Source organism: Fukomys damarensis, unplaced genomic scaffold, assembly GCF_012274545.1.
Source record: "Fukomys damarensis isolate Sample0158 unplaced genomic scaffold, DMR_v1.0_HiC HiC_scaffold_33, whole genome shotgun sequence".
Lineage (NCBI taxonomy): Eukaryota > Metazoa > Chordata > Mammalia > Rodentia > Bathyergidae > Fukomys > Fukomys damarensis.
Genome location: NW_022900945.1, coordinates 33,778,655 through 33,797,475, shown reverse-complemented (window position 1 = coordinate 33,797,475; position 18,821 = coordinate 33,778,655). Strand labels below are relative to the sequence as shown.

Here is an 18,821-nt window from a genome sequence, read left to right as displayed (position 1 = left end):
TTTTTTTTTTTTTTTTTTTTTTTTTTTTTTTGTTACCGGCGATTGAATTTGCATCTTTGTGCTTTCAAGGCAGGCGCAGAACCACTGAGCTAAATCCCCATCTTCACTTTCAAATTGAGAACACGAGGCTTAAAAAGCTAAGTTACTTTCTGAAGTCCTATAGCTATTTCAGGCACATGTTTAATTTGTGATAGAGGACTAAGTGTGATTTTCAATGTCTAGAATTTTCTAGGTCTGTTATAGATTCTTTCAAACATTGTTTAAATTGAAGAATCAGATATTTATTTATTTATTTATTCACTTTTTTGTACAAGGGGGGTCAACCCAGGAGTTCACACAGGCAAGGTAAGCGCTCTTTCACTAAGCATTAAATCTTTCACTAAGAATTAAATCTTTGCAAAACAGCTTTGATATTATTTGTACCTTGTCTTTGAAAATACGTCTCCCTTGCACATTGTCTAGATGTGAACTATGATTAGGATATCACTTCACTATTTGACTTTTTAATGTGTTTTGATCCTTACAAACTTTAGATGTTGAAAGAACAGTGTTTTATCACTGTTTCTACTTTAGTGACATATAAGATGTGACAACAAAATGCACTGAGTATTTAAATTAAAAAATTATGCAGTAAGATACATTGCTATTAATATCCCTCAGAATGGTTCCTCTTGCTTTGAACAAACTTGTCCCATCATTCTTGCCACTTTCTAAAGCAATTCTGGAAATCTTTTCTGGGTGTCTTTAGTGTACTGTTGTGGCTGCCTTGACTTTCTGAACTGATTCAAAATAATTTACCTTTCATGGTCATTTTGACTTTGGAGGAGAGCCAGAAGTCACATGGTGCCGGAGCCAATGAGTAAAGTGTGTGAAGACATGCTGTAATATTGTTACGAGCCTGCTTTTCCATTGGATGGCACGTGGCACAGCATTCACTATACTTTTGATTACATCTCATAAAGTTATGAAAGAGGACTTCCAGACCTGCTTCAAAAGTGGCAAAAATGATAGGATAATTGTGTTTAAAGAAGGAGGAATATCCTGGGGGAATTAATGGCAGTGTATTTTTAATTGTAACACATTTTTTAAAACACCATGTATTTTTGGATCAGGTCTCATGCACTAATGTCACACAACTAACAAGTTGCAGAGCCTTATTAAAAAAAACAAACTGATTTCTCAGATTAGATCTGGAGTTGGACTCACTGAAGAGAACTTACACAGCCAACCTGGAGCAGAGAAGTAAGCTGCTAATGATGGTGCAGTAATGTGGGCCTGTGAGGCGGAAAGGAACAGATCTGGGAAAATATCCTCATCCTTGACGTTTATCATGTGGGAACTAAGAGAATCTTTTTCTTTTCTTTCCTTTGGTACTGGGTCTCGAACTGAGAACCTCACACTTGCTAGGCAGGCACTGTGCCACTGAACTAAATCCTCAGCCCAAGAATCTTGCTAAATTAAGGAGGTACAGGTTTTGAGTAGTGGCTGGAGTTTGTAATTTGAATTTTATTGAGATAATATAATGGAAAAGAACATTTCCTCAAACCTAAGTTTAAGCATTTTTTTTATTATTGCCTACCTTAGGTAAGTCATTTGATTTATTTATTTATTTTTTTTTTTCTACTGGGGATTGAACTCAGGTCCTTGTGCTTGCAAAGCAGGTGGCGGGACCACTGAGCTAAATCCCTGGCAGTCATTTGGTCTTTTTAAGCCATGGTGATCTTATCTATAAAATGAGAATAGTAATATTAATCTTGTGAAGCTTCTCGTGCTCAGTCTTTTTTTTTCCTTCTACATTTGTTTGTATCTCAATAGTTTTAGTAGCTACATAGCTAAATTATATTGTTCCAATTTTAGTATATGTGCTGCTGAAGCGAGCACATAGCTAAATTATAAATTGGTTACATGTTCCTATACTGAATGCAGAACTATGAGAAATTTATTACTGAAAGGGGCATCATAAAGGCACCAGCTCTTGTGAACTTACCTTGTTACCTTTTATTTGTTATAGACTAGATCCCTGGCCTTTTTCACATGACTTTTTATTACAGTTGTGAAGGGTTTAAATTCTGTATCTGGTAAATACTACTGAATTGTTTTATCATTCATTAATTTTTTTTTCCTAGCTGTATAACTTTGGAGAGACAGTTTCTATTGTGTTTTGGACAGACACTTGGAGACCAGAGAGCTTCTTTGACAAAGTGGAAAAGAACAGACAAAGTGGCATGCATACTTTATGCTTACTAGGTAAGAATTTTGGAGTCTCCTTAAAGTTGCAGTGCAATTGTCAGATATTCTCTCTTTCTAAATTTTGTGATAAGGTAGAAATTATTTTATGGGAAACTAAATAGATGTAGAAGGACAGAGTCTAGCCATTGCATATCCCATCTTATACGCAGGGGAGACTGGCCCTATTACATGACGACTCCTGCACTCATGACGTAGTCCATGCTGCTTCTCTTTGTGACCTGCACATTCTCTCCAACATTTATACTCATCTGTCCATAAGGCCCTCTTGGCAGTTTACCGCAGTTCAACAAACTTGTATAGAGCACTTCTTCCCACCTCCCTCCATCTTACATTTTCTAGGACCATCGTGGCAAAAAGCTGTAGCATGCATGCTGCAGCAGGCTGTTTGTTATCACTGAAAGCTATAAAAGGTTTACCATCCTGGTTCTGGAATGTTTTGTAAATAGTGCAGTATTGATGCTATCAGAATTACAGAATGATGCATCTGAAAGAGATTCTAGAGATCATCTTCATCTGTGAAACCAATGAACTTGAGGCCAAAATGCCAAGTAATTTTCCCATTACTTCCCAGCTAATTGGTGGCAGACTTGATAAAATCCAGATAACCTGTTATTCACAGCTTTTTTCAATCTATGTTACTGCCCAAATCCTATTTCCTGTTTGGTATCGAAAGAGATAGGATTAGTAGGTCTGGATAGCAAGATAATGGTACTGAGTTTCAAAAGGAAAAAGGCTTTGCCTTCTAGCAGTGGCCCTGGAATTGTACTGATTCACACATTTTAAGTCCCTATTCTAATAGCATATGTTGTAGAAAGAAATACTGGTGTCAGAAATTTAATCTTCATTTGGTTGATGAATAGAACACAGCTAACTGACATCTTTAATAACTCTGAAATGATACTTATAGTTAGGGCCAGAAGATAAAATCTGAGCACTTCTACTAAGTAGCTGGAGAATGCTCTGGGACGTACTTAGCATTTGTCTTCATATTTATAGAATATGGAATAATTCTTCCTGCCTTACAGGTTTTGTTTAGAGCAGTACTTTTCAAACTACTGTGGTAAAGATTCAAGGTTGATGTATTTAAAAATGGTTTTTAGATTTCTATTCTTTTGTATCAGTGTTAGATTACTATAAATGTAAGTACTTAATATCACTTCTGTAGTTAATTCATTTTTTACTGGTCATAAGGAGTCCTCAGACATTGGTTCTGAGAACATGTTTTGAATGGTACTATTTTAGTGACCCTGTAAGTGAAACCACCCACAGGAATATCTGCTACATTGCACAGGATCAGGGCAGAGGATGAACGCAGTATTGTGGCCTCTACAGTAATCCAGAATTCAGAATATACGTACAGTATACGTCTCTGTTATTCAATAAGATATAATTTTATATAACCTAGTCAATATGAAACCCCATCACTGTGTCTTAATAGAAAAGATTACAGCTCCCCTTTACTAACAGGGTATAAATTGGAAATTAGCATCTAGCACACAGTTCAGCCCATGCATCTGTTCTGGCCTACTGTTTGTTTTATAAAGAAGGTTTTGTTGGAACATTGCAACATTCACTTACTTATGTATTGTCTTTGTCAGGGAACAATATTTGTAAAAGAGACTTTATGGTGTTCAGAATCTAAGGTACTTATCTGTTCTTTTACATAAGTTTACTAACTCCTGATCCGGAGTGAAATTTAATCTAATTTTAAATATTGCAGCCTCTATTTACCGCAGTGACTCTCTTTCCCTTTACCACTCATCTGAGTTATTTTCTATATTGGTCAGTTTTCCTACTCCTGGGATAAAATACCTGGTACCTGCAACAAGAAATACCTGACACCTGCAACTGCAGTTACTAGCGTAGAACTCCTGATCTGTTGGAATTTCCTGGTGATATGGATATTTTTTATTCTTATAAGGTGACTGTTGGTGGATTTCTGAATAGGACTATTCACTAGAAAAAATAAGTTATGTTTAGAAAATTGAAAACTTCAGACTCGCCCCTCATTCTCAAGGAAAGGGAAGGGATCTGGATATTGAATAAATAATTGGTCATGCCCATGTGATGATGCCTCCACGGGATTCATGAACCATGGAGGTGGGAGGACTTTTGGATTGGTGAACATCTAAATTTCTGGAGGATGTCAGAGCTCGACTCCACAGGGACAGAAGTTCCTGTGTTGAGACCTTTCTAAACCTTGCCACTGTGTCTTCTGATCTGGCTTTTCATTTGTAACCTTTGAAATAGCCTTTGTAATAAATAGGCAACAGGAAGTAAAATGTTGTATCGTCCCTGAGAAAGCTAGGGCATTTAGCACGACGTGTGTGAAACATCTCTTTTGTATTACCATAATTGTCAAGGGGACACAGTAGATAGGGACAAGAATGTCTGGATAAATATCATCTGAGGGGTACTTAGAATTATGTAAAGTTGTAGGTAAGAAGGCAGAAGAGCATGGTGGAGGAAAGTTACTCAACTCAAAGCAGGTAGGAAGCAGAGCAAATGAGACAGAGCCAGGGAGGTAGAGTCCAAGGACCATGTCCACTCCAGGGTGACAACTCCATGAGCACCCAGGAGGTTAGTGCGCTTGGATAATCTCCTAGCTGTCTTTCAGGCCAATTAAGTTGACAGGATGAACTGTCACATCTTGTAAGCTTGCTTGATTTCTTCCTTGCTTCATACAAGCAGGGACTTTGCTTGTGATTTCTTTCTTCCATAAGTCTGGCAGTATAAGTGTTTGATAAATATGAAAGTTAATTGGTTAAAGTTTTAAAAATGTTCTCATACTTGGTTTTATTACACATTGGCACAAAATTCTCTAACACTTGCTAGTTTACTCATTTTTAGCAAGAATACATTCCTTTTACTCTGTTCATGTTGAAAATTAATTCTTTATCTGGTTCAGGCCATGGATAGTTTTCTAATATTTTCTTTGGGTTTTTTTTTTGTTTATTCCTACATTCCACAATTAGCTAGCATATGTTTTCTTAATTTATTGTGAATGGAATTTACTGCTTTACTAATAATTAATTAGTTTTTTAGTTTTGTCCTTGGATTTTCCATGTGAAAAGAGACTGATCATTTTTGTAGTCCTTACTAACAGAAACACTATAAGGCACTTATTAATTGGGGTGGCCCATGCCATTAGATATATCTGTTTTAATAGTACAGGCATAGGTCTAATTAAAGCAAACAGTAGGTTGAAGCTCCAAGTAGAGTGAGTGATGAGGGAGGGCCAGCTGTTAAAGGGACTTTTGCTCATGGCAGAAGTAGAATATATTTAATGGAGGGTTGAAAAATAGGGACTCATTGGAGCTCAGTTGCTAGAGTAGATGTGTGTTTTACAATAAGACTGATAGCTTTTAAAACAACAGGGAGAGAAGAGTATAAGTGGGTTATCTGATAACCTCCCATGTATCTATTAAAAACAAGGGGAAGTAGAGCAAGCAGTATTTATCTTTTGGAAAGCTTTGAAAGGCAAGTAGAAAATCACTTTTTAGGTATTTATGGAGTGCTTACTCCATGCCCAGTGTAGAATTGTTTTCTTTTGAAATACTAAGGAAGTTTTGAAATCTGGTTTTCAACTAACGCGTTATGCACATGGAAGTTTAAAGAACAGTTAAGTTCTATTGTGTGGAGGGACAGGAAGGACAAACCAGAACTTCAGCTTTTAAGTTCTGTAAGAGCTATCTCTTTTCTTAGCTTTCCTGGGAAGAGACAAAGATAAACAATACATCTTCCTTACTCCATTAACAAAAGCAGGAACAAGGTATGAAGTATAGTTATGTCGTGATTCCAAGCCCTCCATCCATAGATATCATCATTTATTCATCTGGCTTTCTCATCATTTAGATTAGTAGGTATTTACTGAGTGTTTGCTATGGGCCAAAGCCGCTAGGGATGAATGAGTGTAAAACGTAACTACAGTAGGAAACCACAGTGAATCTAAAATTTATTTAGAGCGATAAGACCAATATATGTGATATGACTAGAGGTTAGTAGAAGATAACAGTTGTATAAATATTTTCATGAACAAAAAACATTAGAGATGTCAAGAAAGACTTTATGAAGGAATTGCAGCTTAATGTTGCCTATAGGGTAGATAGTTTAAGATGAGCTAGAGAGTGGGTGGTAGGAGAGTCATGTGATGAATTTATTTAGTAGACACTTATGGGGTATCTGCTGGATACTTTATATTATGCCAGGACCTGTCAGACGAGTAGGAGGAGGAACTTTCAATCTAGCAAGTAGGCATAGAGAAAAATTAGGGCCTATAGGAATTCAAGGACAAAGTAATACAACTCTTCTGTCTTAAGACTAATCATGAATGCAAACTTATAGTCAACTAAAAAGCATTTGCCTGGAGAAATTCTCTTTATTTTAAAGATCGTATTCTTACTTAGGTGTGGTAGTATGCACCTGTAATAGGAGCATTCTGGGAAGCTGAGGCAAGAGGATTGCAAGTTTGAGTCCAGCCTGAGCAATGAGACCCTGTCGCAAAATAAAAAACAAAATGTAGATCAGTATGAAGGTTCCTGGTTCAGTCCCCATTAGTGGGGGGAAAAAAATCAATTTTTTATAAAGCATATCATTAAAAAAGTTTTTAAAAATGTGAAAGATTTACTATCAATATTTCAGAAGTTCAGGGTGAATGAACTAATATTTTGAACTTTTAAAAATCTTACAAATATCATTGGAAGGAAATCTAAAAGTTGATATATACCATTAATTATATTGGAGTATAAAGGTATTTTTTTTTTCATTTTCCCATATGGGCCAGCAAGTAGAAATGTTCAATTATTAATGATATTTCAAACTTGAAAAATATTTCAACACCAATTCTAGGAACACTTAAAAGTATATTTGTGTGTGTACATGCTATACATCCTAAGTAAACTCTAGTGTCCTTTATAAGAAAAAATTTTAATCACTTAAGAAAGTTGTAGAAGTCTATCAGAGACTCCTCAGTTGTGCTATATTTATTTTTGTAAAAACAAACTTTGGCTGAACCATTTGTTTTGGCATGTCAAACAGGAAGCAGCTGTTGCTCTTACTGTTGTATGTCAGAGTTCCTGTGAGGACGTACAATGTTTCTGCTTTTTTACCTTTTACCAAATAATTCAGCCAGGCATGAGTGATTAAAAAATACAAAGAATCAAGTATTTGCAATGCATGGGCCATTAAGCTTCTAGAGAGCAGGGGACTTCCCTATGGTACTTCTGTTCCTGGCTCAGTGTCTGAAATCCTTGTTAAAAGTATGAGCATTTGTTATTACAGGATTTGTGCAAAATTTTGATATGTATTACCTTCCATAAGAAAGCAGACGTTTCTTTTCAAAATGCATTATGTCCATTGTCATTTTTACATTCTGATGCCAGAAAAGTTGATGAAAGTAGTATAGCAAGACTTCAGTTGAGTCTATGCCATTATAAGCTAGTAGCAACAACAACAACAAAAAAATGTAGTGAACGGTTGGGTAGTGTATATGCCAATATTTATCTGAGTTTTTCTTTGTCTTTTTTTTTCTAGCAGGAAGTTAGATTCCCGCAAGATGGTCTCCAAACCAAGTTCATGTTTGTTTTTTAACTAGTGTCCTTTATACAACCATAAGCTTCCATTCTTTAATTTCCTTAAGAGAGTACCTACCTACATACAATAAGTGTAGAGAGACTTTATAAACTCTCAGACCAGCGTTTTGAGAACTTGGGAAGAATGTTTTCCAAAAATTTAGATGACTCTTAACTGAAATTTAAGGGATTAGTTAAATTAAAAGAACTATTTTTTACTCCCTACAGATATCAAAATAAAGGAGCAGTCTTTGGAAAATCTAATCAAGTAAGTTCTTATTCTGAGAATGTTTACACCTATTTTAATTCCTTGAGCAAGGCAATAAATTCTACATAAATGACATAAGTTCTAAAGATCTCTGAAAAATTAGCTTTCATTAAATACTCTTCTAGAATGATAAGCAATGTGATCAAGTGGAAATATCAGTAGATTTCATAGATTCAACACTGACGACAGTGTTGTGTATTTAATTGTCTTAGTTTCTTTCTCATTGCTGAGACAAAATACTTGACATCCTAAGTTAAAGAGGGAGAAGTTTATTTTTAGCTCACAGTTGTGGAGATTTCAGTCTGCAGTGGGCTGGCGTTGCTTAGCAGCATTTGCAGAGGGACACCTAGACATCAGCCATGCCGTACTCCTCTGCCGTGCTGCCTTTGTTAATTTTTGTGTGAGTAAACACTTAAATAGAATGTTTCAGATATGTCAGCTTAAACTATATTAATAAAATTAACTTTGTCTTTTTGAAATCTTTTAATGTGAAATTAGAAATTGTATTGTGGCCTCTAAATTTTCCAATAAATAGAGCGTTTTTATTAGATAGCACTGATTTAAAGAATTGTTTTGTGAGTCTGTAAAATAGTTGATATGAACTGTTTTATACCTTACAAAAGTTAACATTTTTATTGTTATGATCATTGGGTAAAATTGGTATGCTTTTGAGGCATTCAGAAGTAACAATATTATCCAAGACTTTTCAGATCTTTACTGCTTTATTTTCCTTTTTTTAGAGGCAGAAGTACAAAAAGAAATAAGTAGTTTAAATATGGTAATAAAAGATGCTTAGTGTATGCATGTGTTTGATCCTGACCATAACCCCCGCAAAAATAGCACTACAGAACTTATCTAAGCCAGAGCTTAGACCAACTTGATGCTGACTTAAAGTTATTTTTGCCTGAGGCATCATTTTGAATAAACATTAACTTTGATATAGACATCTATCCTTAGTTGTTGGATTTTTTTTCTACCATCATTTCTGTGATATTAGAGGACAGTTAAAGTAGAATAATGTAAAAAATGTTTAAGAACCTTATCTAATGTTTTGTTGTATGGGGGCTGTCATGTGAAAACTCCAAATAGAATGTAGGCTGTGCTGATTGAGTATACCTGAGGGAGTAATTGCATTAAGAGTATGTTGTATAATTTCATGACTAAGAATGACAGCATCTAGTTTTATTCTTATAGAGGAAGGAAGATCTATGATCCGCCTCGTTACATGAGTGTAAACCAAGCAGCCCAGCAGCTTCTGGAAATTGTCCAAAATCGAAGAGAAGAAGGAGAAGAACCAGGTACTCATGACCCTCTGAGGACCCTCATATTATTCCCTAACAGCTATGCTGAGAACGGTGTATGATTTAATATCTCACACACACACACACACACACACACACACACACACACACACACACACACATCACCATTAAACCAAGACTCAGTGTTTTTGCTTTGTAGTGTTTTTCATTTTTTTCCAACTTTAACTTGAATCCCATATAGGTTTGAAGTTGTACAGAAAGAAATGGAATTCTTTATAGTAGAATTAACACATTTCTAGAAAATACAGCTTTTTTACCAATTAAATTGAGTCACATTTGATACAAGTATTAATGTATATATATTTTGATAAAATAGAGAACTTCCATTTTAGCTTTAATCAGTGGTGAAATCTGTCCTACAAAAATATATTTATTCTACTTTTTCTTCAGGGTAAAGACAAGATAATTTATTCTTACATTCCTAACAGACAGATTTTACACACATAATAAAAGGTATGATCTCAGTAAATGTATTGAGAAGTTCTTAAACCTGTCATAGTCTAACTGCCTTTTGAGTACCTAGCCTCTGATAGCAAAGATACATTAAGGATTTGTGAGTGATCATTGCATATTTTATTCTCATCAGTAAACCTTATTACATTTGTGAAACACATTGTCTGCAAGAATTTTCTGTGTTCATAACTTTGTGAAGAGTTCCTTGCATGTCTACTTTTTCTTGTATAGATCATTGTTGGGGGCGGTACTCAGGATTGAACTCAGCGTTGTTGTACCACTGCACTGCATCCCCAGCCATTTTATTTTTTATTTGAGACAGAGAGTCACCAAGTTGCCAGGCTGACATCGAACTTGTGTTTCTCTTGCCTTAACATACTGAGTAGCTTATTGCTCCATTTTGATCACTGTTCCTTCTGACAGTTTTCCCAGCTAAACAGTAAAACTGGCTATCATGGCTTTCCACATGAAAGCCCACCTGCTTTCTTCAGGGTATTCTTTTATCTTGCTTTTTAAACTCTTACTCGGCCCCAGCTTACTCTGCAGAGCCAGTTTCTACCTCATTCTTCTCTTTTATTTTTTCAAATAAACTTTAAAAAGGGGGAAAAAAAACAGTTAAAAGATCAGCATTTCACCTGTAGAACCAGAGTGAATTGTAGTAAAATTCTGAAATTAAGTAAAGTGAAAATGCCTATTTTTGTTAAGGACTCTATGGTTTACTAAATAGTCTTTTACCCATTATCTTAGCTCTCATAATTACCACTTCAGAGAGATAATATTATATTTTTTTAAATGAGAAAACTAAACTTGGACACTTAGCTAATTTCACAGGCAAGCATAAACTCAAATCCATGTATTTATCCCATAGCCCCAAAGTTTTTTGAGAATATCTTGGTCAACCTAAACATATCTCAAAAATTTTTAAATCTAATTTTATTTTATATATTTATTTATTTTGAATTTTTGAGACAGACAGGGTGTACATAGTTCAAGGTGGCCTCAGCCTCCTGAATGTTAACATTACAACATGCTCTACCATGCCCAGCTTCAAGAATTTATTACAAATATAAATATGTTATAAGACAAATACAGTGCAGTTATAAGGACTATGGTTATAGCTATTATTTACCAGGTCCTTAAAAACCTAGATTCATGTAAGCCTTTGGCATTTTCAAAGGATAAAGTAATTGGTTTGTAGTGAATGACGAAAGAATTTAAAGATATCTGAGGCTTTTGTAAGGTGTGGTAGCACACATCTGTAATTCCATCACTTAGAAGGCTGAGGCCAGAAGATTACTCTTTGTTTTAGGCCAACTTTGAGTTTTTCTTTGTTTGAGGCCAGCTTGAGCTACATAGTGAAATTATGACTAGCCTAAACTACACAGCAAGATCCTGTCTCAAAAAAGAAAAGAAAAGGATGGGACTTTCAAAACTAAATGTGTGGTACTAATGTTTTTGAATATTGAACAGATATTGTATTTGCTGAATTGACTGCTGTAATCTTTTTTTTTTTTTTTTATAGCAATCACTGAGGACACACTTTGTGTTGGCTTAGCCAGGGTTGGAACTGAGGACCAGAAGATTGCAGCAGGCACTTTACAGCAGATGTGTACAGTGGACTTGGGAGGACCATTGCATTCCCTGATTATCACAGGAGGCAGCATGCATCCACTGGAGAAGGAGATGCTAAGTCTGTTTTCCATATCAGAACAACCTTGATGGACTCTGAACATGGACATTCTCTATGGTCAAATTTCAGTCATATATGGATGTACATGTATTTGTATGACAAATGAAACAGGTCTTTTTGGTTTGTCTAAAAGTAATAATAATAACAAGTGACTAAAAAGAAGAGTTGCCTCAACAGTGCTTGGTTTCCTGCAACATTGAGTTTTTTCCCTATGATATCATCAGTTGTGTTGCTTTGGCAACTTTTCAGGATGTACAGGCATAAAGCAGACCAAGCTGGAAACCTTGTGGGTAAGTGTCCACAGACAGAATCACTTAAAAGCAATTTTTATTTATGAAACCAGTTAATACGAAGTGGTTGGTGCAGAGTATAACTTAGAGGTAACTAGAATGTGAATCACCTAAATCCTGCTTTTAAAGGTTAAGAAATGTAGCAATGGCCATAGAAGCAAGTGAAAGATTGGTAACCATTCATATGTTGTTTTTATAACTTTCTTCGACAAAAAGTTAGCTGTCCTAACTACAAGGTGAGTTTTCCCAACAGAGCCGGTATTGGGAGTTAGTAACAGAAATGAGAATACATTTCCACCTTATCCCACCTGCTTACCTTAAAGCCTGAGCAAGTACAAGCTTCAAAATGACACTCTTCTGAACTGATTGTATTGGTTAGCTGACATCCTAGTTATGTGACCCATTCTGCTGTATTTTGGCAGTTATATACTTACTTAATTATAAATATTCAGCCAGCCATGTACAGTTGCTGCTTTGTTTTAAATAACATCTTTCCACATTCAGGCAGGTATATGGAAGCTTGCTGACTACAAAATAAAATTTTTAAAATATTGGTTTGAAGACAATAGATTGATCAAAATTTTTCATATCATTTAATTCAGTTAATGTGCCATCATTTATGTGAGTAATCTCACTAGTTTTAAATAACATTTATTTCATGACCATAGTTTAATATTTTTTGTCAATTTGGAATAAAAATAGCTTTGCTGCATGCTAGTTCAGTTAGTCAAATTCTGAGTATATCTGTCACCCTAATCAATTTGACTTCTTTGCTTAGTTGTCGGAGAAGTTCAAGCCTGGCTGGGTGAGGTGCACTGCACTCCTGTCTCCTGAGCTAACTCGGAGACCTTGCTAAGGCTGAGCTAACTCGCCTAAGAGCGCAGATGCTGGGTCCAACAGGCTACACCTCCGCCCCTAGTCCATGACTCCTTTGCCTCGCCCAAGGAAAATCACTCCACGATGCCTCCAATAAGATATTGCCAAATGTTAAATGCTCCTCCCCCATGGTTGTCCCTATACAAGCCTGTGCATTTCCTGAATAAAGCGGAAGTGTTCCAGAAACCTCCCCAGAGCCTGCCTGGTGATTCTGTGCCTTACCCTCCCAGTCTGAGCTCCCAAACCTTGTTCTCTGGGTGGGCTTGTGGACAACAACACTTAGTAAATGTGTTGAAAATTGAAGAAAAATTTCCCTTCTTCCTAGTATTAGTGAACTAGAAATTATTTTTACTTCTTTTGGGATAAAAGATTTTGAAATATGTCATTTTTAGTTTGCTGAGTAAAAAAGGAGAACACTACATACTTTTTAGTCAGTTCTACAATTTCTTCTAAGGCATTAAACTAAACACTTAAAAATTGTAAAACAAAGATCTTCTGGCTTTGGTAATGTTGTGTAGCTTGTAATGTACAAACCTTCCCAGTTATGAACTCTGAACAGAATATAATCAGTTACTTTCTAACACACTAGGGATTCCCCAAAAGCAGGCTGAGAACTTTGCAAACACAACTTTTCCCCTCAAGACATTTCCAAGTTTCTGGTGAAAACTGAGACCTTGAGAGGAAGTTGCAGTCTTACTGGCTTGAGGTTTTAGAGGATAAATTAGGAAACTGACATTAAGAGATCTTAGAAATCAAGGTGCCAAAGAAGATGCCAGACCTGTATATCTCTCCTTCAACTTTTCGCCAACTCCTAGACTCTGCATATGCAGGGAAGACTTCATAATCCCCGGTGGAAGCCATAGCTGGAAGGCTGAAGAAGCAGAGCAGAAATTGCTCTCCATTCCAAGAGAAGACGTTTTCCACTTTGAATTTTGACATGTTAGAAGGGCTTTTTAACAACTTGGATTATCCATCAAAACACCAGAATGGACTTGTTAAGAAAGACTGGGCCCAGGACCAGAGATTTATATTAAAACTCAGGATAAAACCTTTAACATCATATAAAATGAAATCTCCAGAAAGTCAAGGTGATTAGCCAGTAAAATTTAAGCCTGTAATAATTTAGCCATTTAGAATAAAGCTTAACATTCCACAGTGATTTTTAAAAATTAGTCTCTATAACATGTCAACAGTAATCAGAGACAAAAAAATAATGATATGCCTTTATGATTTAAAAAAGGTAATAGAGACCATAATATAACCTAGACATTAGAATTAGTAGATCAGGATTTTGAAGCAGCTGTTGCAACTGTGTTCATAGGTTTTAACACAAAGATGACTTTAATGAATGAGTGTAAGTACTCTCAGTAAAAAAATGGAAACTTAATAAAAATAAAAAAGAATCAAATCATTACAAATAGTACCAGAGTACAGATGTCAGAGAAACTGTCCATCTGAGGAAGCAAGAAGAAAAGAAAGGAGGGAAAAAGCCTGAATATGTGGGGCAATATCAAACAATTTGACATATATGTAATTACAGGGTTCCCAGAAAGAAAAAGGAAATACGACAAAAATATGAATAGAAGGTAATACCTCCTTGACTTGGTGAAACTATCAATGTATATAGATTGAATAAGTTCAGTGACTCCCGGGAAGAATAAATACAAAGTAAGCCGTACCTACCTAACGTGTTCACAACAGGGCCATTCTTACGTCTCACTGCCAGGTGGCTTCACCAGTGGTATATGCATGACTGTCCCATTGGGTGGCTTTTTATTAATTGTATTCGTAAGAAGATGGATAAAGTGATTAGATCCCTTTGTACCACCAGTGGTACAAGCCACCCAATGGAACAATCATGTATGTACCACTCTCTGGTGGTTCAGGCTGGCGGGAATGTGCTAAAACTGGTGAAAACTAAAGACAAAGTTGTAAAATCTACCAAGGGCAGTAGTAGGGAGCTTACCAAATTTTTCTTTGAAATTAAAATCTCATCTAGGTGTCTTTGTTTTTTGCAAAATCTGGTAAACTTATCATGTATGCAATTTAACCTCAGTATAAATAAAAACTGCATTATTCATCAGCAGGAAAAGGTTGAACAGTATTGTTTTCAGTCGCCTGAAATCCCAGGGTTTTGCAATTGAAGAGGAATGCTTGAAGGCTACACGCATTTGTTTAGTAGTTTTTAGTTCTTTAATAGTTACTTTGCATTTTTGGTACTAGAGGTTGAATCCAGGACCTCATGTATGCTAGATAGGTTCTTTACTACTGAGTTGTATTTCCAATCCTTCTCCCGTGTTTTCAACCAGAAGTTTTATAGCTGTACATTTTATACTTACCTGTAATGCAGTTTTAGTTCTCTGTATGAAGGGTGAAGTTTAGGTTCAGTTTCATTTGTTTCTTTTATGTACTGTGGATATCCAGTTGCTCCAGCATTATTTGATAAAATGACTATTCTTGCTTCATTGAATTATGTCAGTCTACTTCTGTAATCTTTTTGATGTTTTGTTGATCTTTGTTTCTCTCTGTATTAATACATTGTCCTGATTATTTTAGCCTTATAATAAATCTTAAAAGCAGTATAACTCCTTTGTTTTTAAAATTGCCCACTTGTTCTCCTTTCCATAAAAATGTAAGAATGACCTTGTTATGTACAAAAGAGTTGGTGAGGTTTTTATTAGAAATCTTTGAAATAAAAAAGAAATCTTTGATATAGTATAGATTTGTAGGAGTTTATCCTATCTGTGGTTTTCTTAGCTTCTTGAATCTGTAGATGTATGTGACTGTTTGGGAAGTTGCTATGCATTCTTTTATTTTTGTTTTTTTGAATTATATTCATTTTGGAACTCCAATAATAAAAATGTTAGATAATTCTTGTCCTACAGGTCCCTATGCTCTGTTCATTATTATTTTGTTCGGTGTTCAGGGTTTTACACAGTGGATAATTTGTATTGTTCTCTCTTCAAGTTCATTGACTCCTGCTTCCACCAAGTCCATTTAATATGCTGAAAATTTTGGTTATTCTAATATTTCCATTTGCTTCTTTTTTATATCTCCTATATTTTATCTTTTAACATTTGTGCAAGATTATTTGTAGTTGCTTATTTGAGCATTTTATTTTTTTATTTTTGTGGTACGGGGGATTGAACTCAGGCTCTGGTGCTCACAAGGCAGGCAGTGCACCCACTGAGCCAAATCCCCCGCCCCGATTTGAGCATTTTATAGTGGCTGCTTTAAGATTTTTATTACATAATTACAACATCAATGTCGTCTAAGTCTGGGCATTTGTTGATTGACTTTCTTCTCCAAGTTGAAATTTTTGTAATACTTTGTCAACTAATTTTGGGTTGTAATTTGGACATTTTGAATTTTATGTATAGACTGAACCTTGTTTAAATTCTAGGGCAAAGTCAGACTTTTAGTTGTAGTAGGCAGTCAACCTGTAAGGATGTAATTACCAGTCTGCCTTCTGTGAACAATGGTTCCAAGATCAGTTTTTGTGCAGGTCTCTCTGGATCTATCTTGGATTTGTGTCACTCAATCTGAAGCTTAGGTAGTATTCTGTTGGATAGTGTGGTCCTTGAGGTTTTTGGTGTGTTAAGTATGGTCACATCCAGACACATTCATGATTTCAGGGTGATCTTCATGTTCATAAACACTTTTATTAGATTGCTCTCCAGGGCTTCTTCCCTTCCCAATCTCTGCACTAATTCCTGATTCTCTGGCCTCCCTTGTCCATTTGTCTTTCGGAAAGAAACTTGAGGGTTCTAGTTACTGTATTGCATTGCTTGCTGTTTCATATTTTCACAGTTGGCCTAGGTTCTGACCCATGTGAGTCACATACTCTATTTGGAGCCACAGTTCTACCCATCAGAATGTTGAACTTTCTTAAAGTTGAAGCTTCTGTAGGTTTCCATGGATACTGGCCACCAGAAAGGGATTGCCTGGGGGAAGTCTTGGGAACCAATAGCTCTAATGAATGTAATCACAAATGTGTTAACCTTGTGTTGATGTCTAGAAGACAGTGTGGCCTGTATATTAATTATTGCTCAAGGGGAGGTAGGACAGGACACAATGGAACAGATGAGCCCTGTGAAGCTGAACACTGTGATCTACCTTACTGCAGAGTGGGAAACCAGTAATGCCTAACACACCCTTCTCATTTATACTTTTAGAAGTGATTAGCACATTTTCAAAAGTCCACATGGAATGTTGTAATTGCTTTGAAGCAGATCAGTGCTTATATGTGAATCTGAATTCGTTTGCTCTTAAAATGCTGTGGTTTTAAAATAGCTGTCAAAATTCAGTAAGAAATTTTTTGTTTTGTATGATGTAATCCTTTAGCTTTAGCACTGGCTGGTTTATATAAAGAATATAGTTCATTTAAAAAATCCACACAGAACCATTTTTCAAACAAGATTTAAACTTATTAAAAAGCACAGTTCATTTTTTTTTCAATGAGTTTTGTTTGCCTACTATCCCAGGCACTGTGCATCCAGTATCCTTCTTGAATACAGGAATTTAACAAATAAAGTCGAAACGTACATTTGAATGTTGTAACGTGCTGAGCCTGAGCATTAGTTTGTTTATAGGTAGGTCTAGATGCACACTAACAGAGTGCTTGAATGGGCTAAAATCCTGTTAAAGTGCTATTCCTCCCTTTGCATGGATAGAATGAAAAATAGTCGCTGTCATCCTGTTCACATTTGTTCACTTCCCTGTTTTTGCTGTTTCTCTGGTCTAGGCTAATGAAAAGATTGCTTAGTATCCATCAAGGCAACTGACTAGCAGGCAAAGAAAGGCACTAAGCGTTGCCAGAGATTTTCAGAGCAAGTTGTACTTGATAAGCGTTAAGGACCCCCTCAAGGTCCTGAGTGGGATGACTGAAAATGGACACTGGGAAGCTTAGTCTGTCAGGGTGATTTGTTGGTACAGTGTTGTCAGCAACTTGCTTAAACCTGTGAGTCAACAGAGGTGCTGCTCGGAGGAGGTGTCTATAAGGCTGCTATAGACTGGGTGAGAAGCTAATTCCAAAAAACACAGGAAATGCAGGGAGTCCCTGGCAGGTGCTGGAGACCTAAGAAGTCAAAGTGCAGCTTACAGCAGGGCCAGCCCAAGGCAGTCAGGAAGCCAGGGTAAGCAACTGCTTAAAAGGTCTGGGGAAAAGTCAGATTCAGCAGAAATTCCTTTTCCTCCCTGCCAAGGCCAGAATTGTTTTTGTATGGGGAGTGATGTCGGTCTGCAGTGGAAGTGACTTAAATCGGCATGGAATAGATGAGAAGCAGGCAGTTCCCAAAGGTGACTGTTTGCAGTCATCAGGGAGGTTCTGGAATAGGGCAGTGGGCTTGGGAAAGGTAATTAAGAGTCCAAAGAAAGGGATGCTTTGGTCAGGAAAGGGATTCTGGAAAAAGGTGGCAAAGACAATGTTTAGATTTCTGAGAATTCTGTAAAGAATTTGAACAAACTACTGGAAGAGATTTGAGTGGAAAGAAATTTTTTCTTTACTTTGAATGTGTTGCTTGTGCTTTTTTTTTTTTTTGTATTGCTTTTCATTTTGTTTGAGACAGGGCCTCACTATGTAGTTGAGACTGACCTGGAACTCACTATGTAGCCCAGGCTGGTCTCGAACTCACAGCGATCCTCCTGACTCAGCCTCCCGAGCGCTGGGATTACTGGCATGCACCACCATGCCTGGCTTTGTATTGCTTTTTGAGACAGGGTCCTGCTATGTAGTTCATGCTGGCCTTGAATTCACTCTGTACCCTTGGGTGGCCTCAAGACAGCAATCCTCCTGCCTCAGCCACCCAAATGCTAAAATTACAGGTGCACCATGCCCAGCTATTGGTTGTACTTCTGCCATGGATGAGCTATGGAAGCCTCTGAGGCACTTTATATATCTGGACAAAATAGGGTATGAACCCAAACTATTAGTAGCTGTAGCAATAAAATGAAGCACATGTAACACATATGAGGAGACCAATAGCAGACATGTGGATAAAGTCCTTATTCCCCAATTTTTTGAGACAGCGTCTTGCTGTGTAGCCCAGGCCTGTCTCAAACTTGTGATCCTCCTGCCTCAGCTGACAGCTGGTATTACAGGTG

General features: G+C 36.5%; 1 protein-coding gene across 3 annotated transcripts in view; it reads left to right on the top strand.

Annotated features, from left to right (window-relative positions):
• The window catches only part of Dph5 (diphthamide biosynthesis 5), a 43,084-nt gene extending 30,386 nt beyond the window's left edge, over positions 1-12,698 (top strand). For 2 of the 3 annotated variants that reach the window (XM_010639086.3, XM_019209761.2), the window contains 4 exons: positions 2,127-2,247; positions 8,049-8,088; positions 9,283-9,386; positions 11,386-12,698. In XM_010639086.3, the coding sequence (XP_010637388.1) occupies positions 2,127-2,247; positions 8,049-8,088; positions 9,283-9,386; positions 11,386-11,582 (462 nt within the window). In that variant the 3' untranslated portion in view covers positions 11,583-12,698. Of the gene's footprint in view, positions 1-314; positions 346-2,126; positions 2,248-8,048; positions 8,089-9,282; positions 9,387-11,385 lie in introns of all 3 variants that reach the window. The other variant, XM_010639087.3, reaches the window with a different exon arrangement.
• Positions 12,699-18,821: the final 6,123 nt, after the last annotated feature.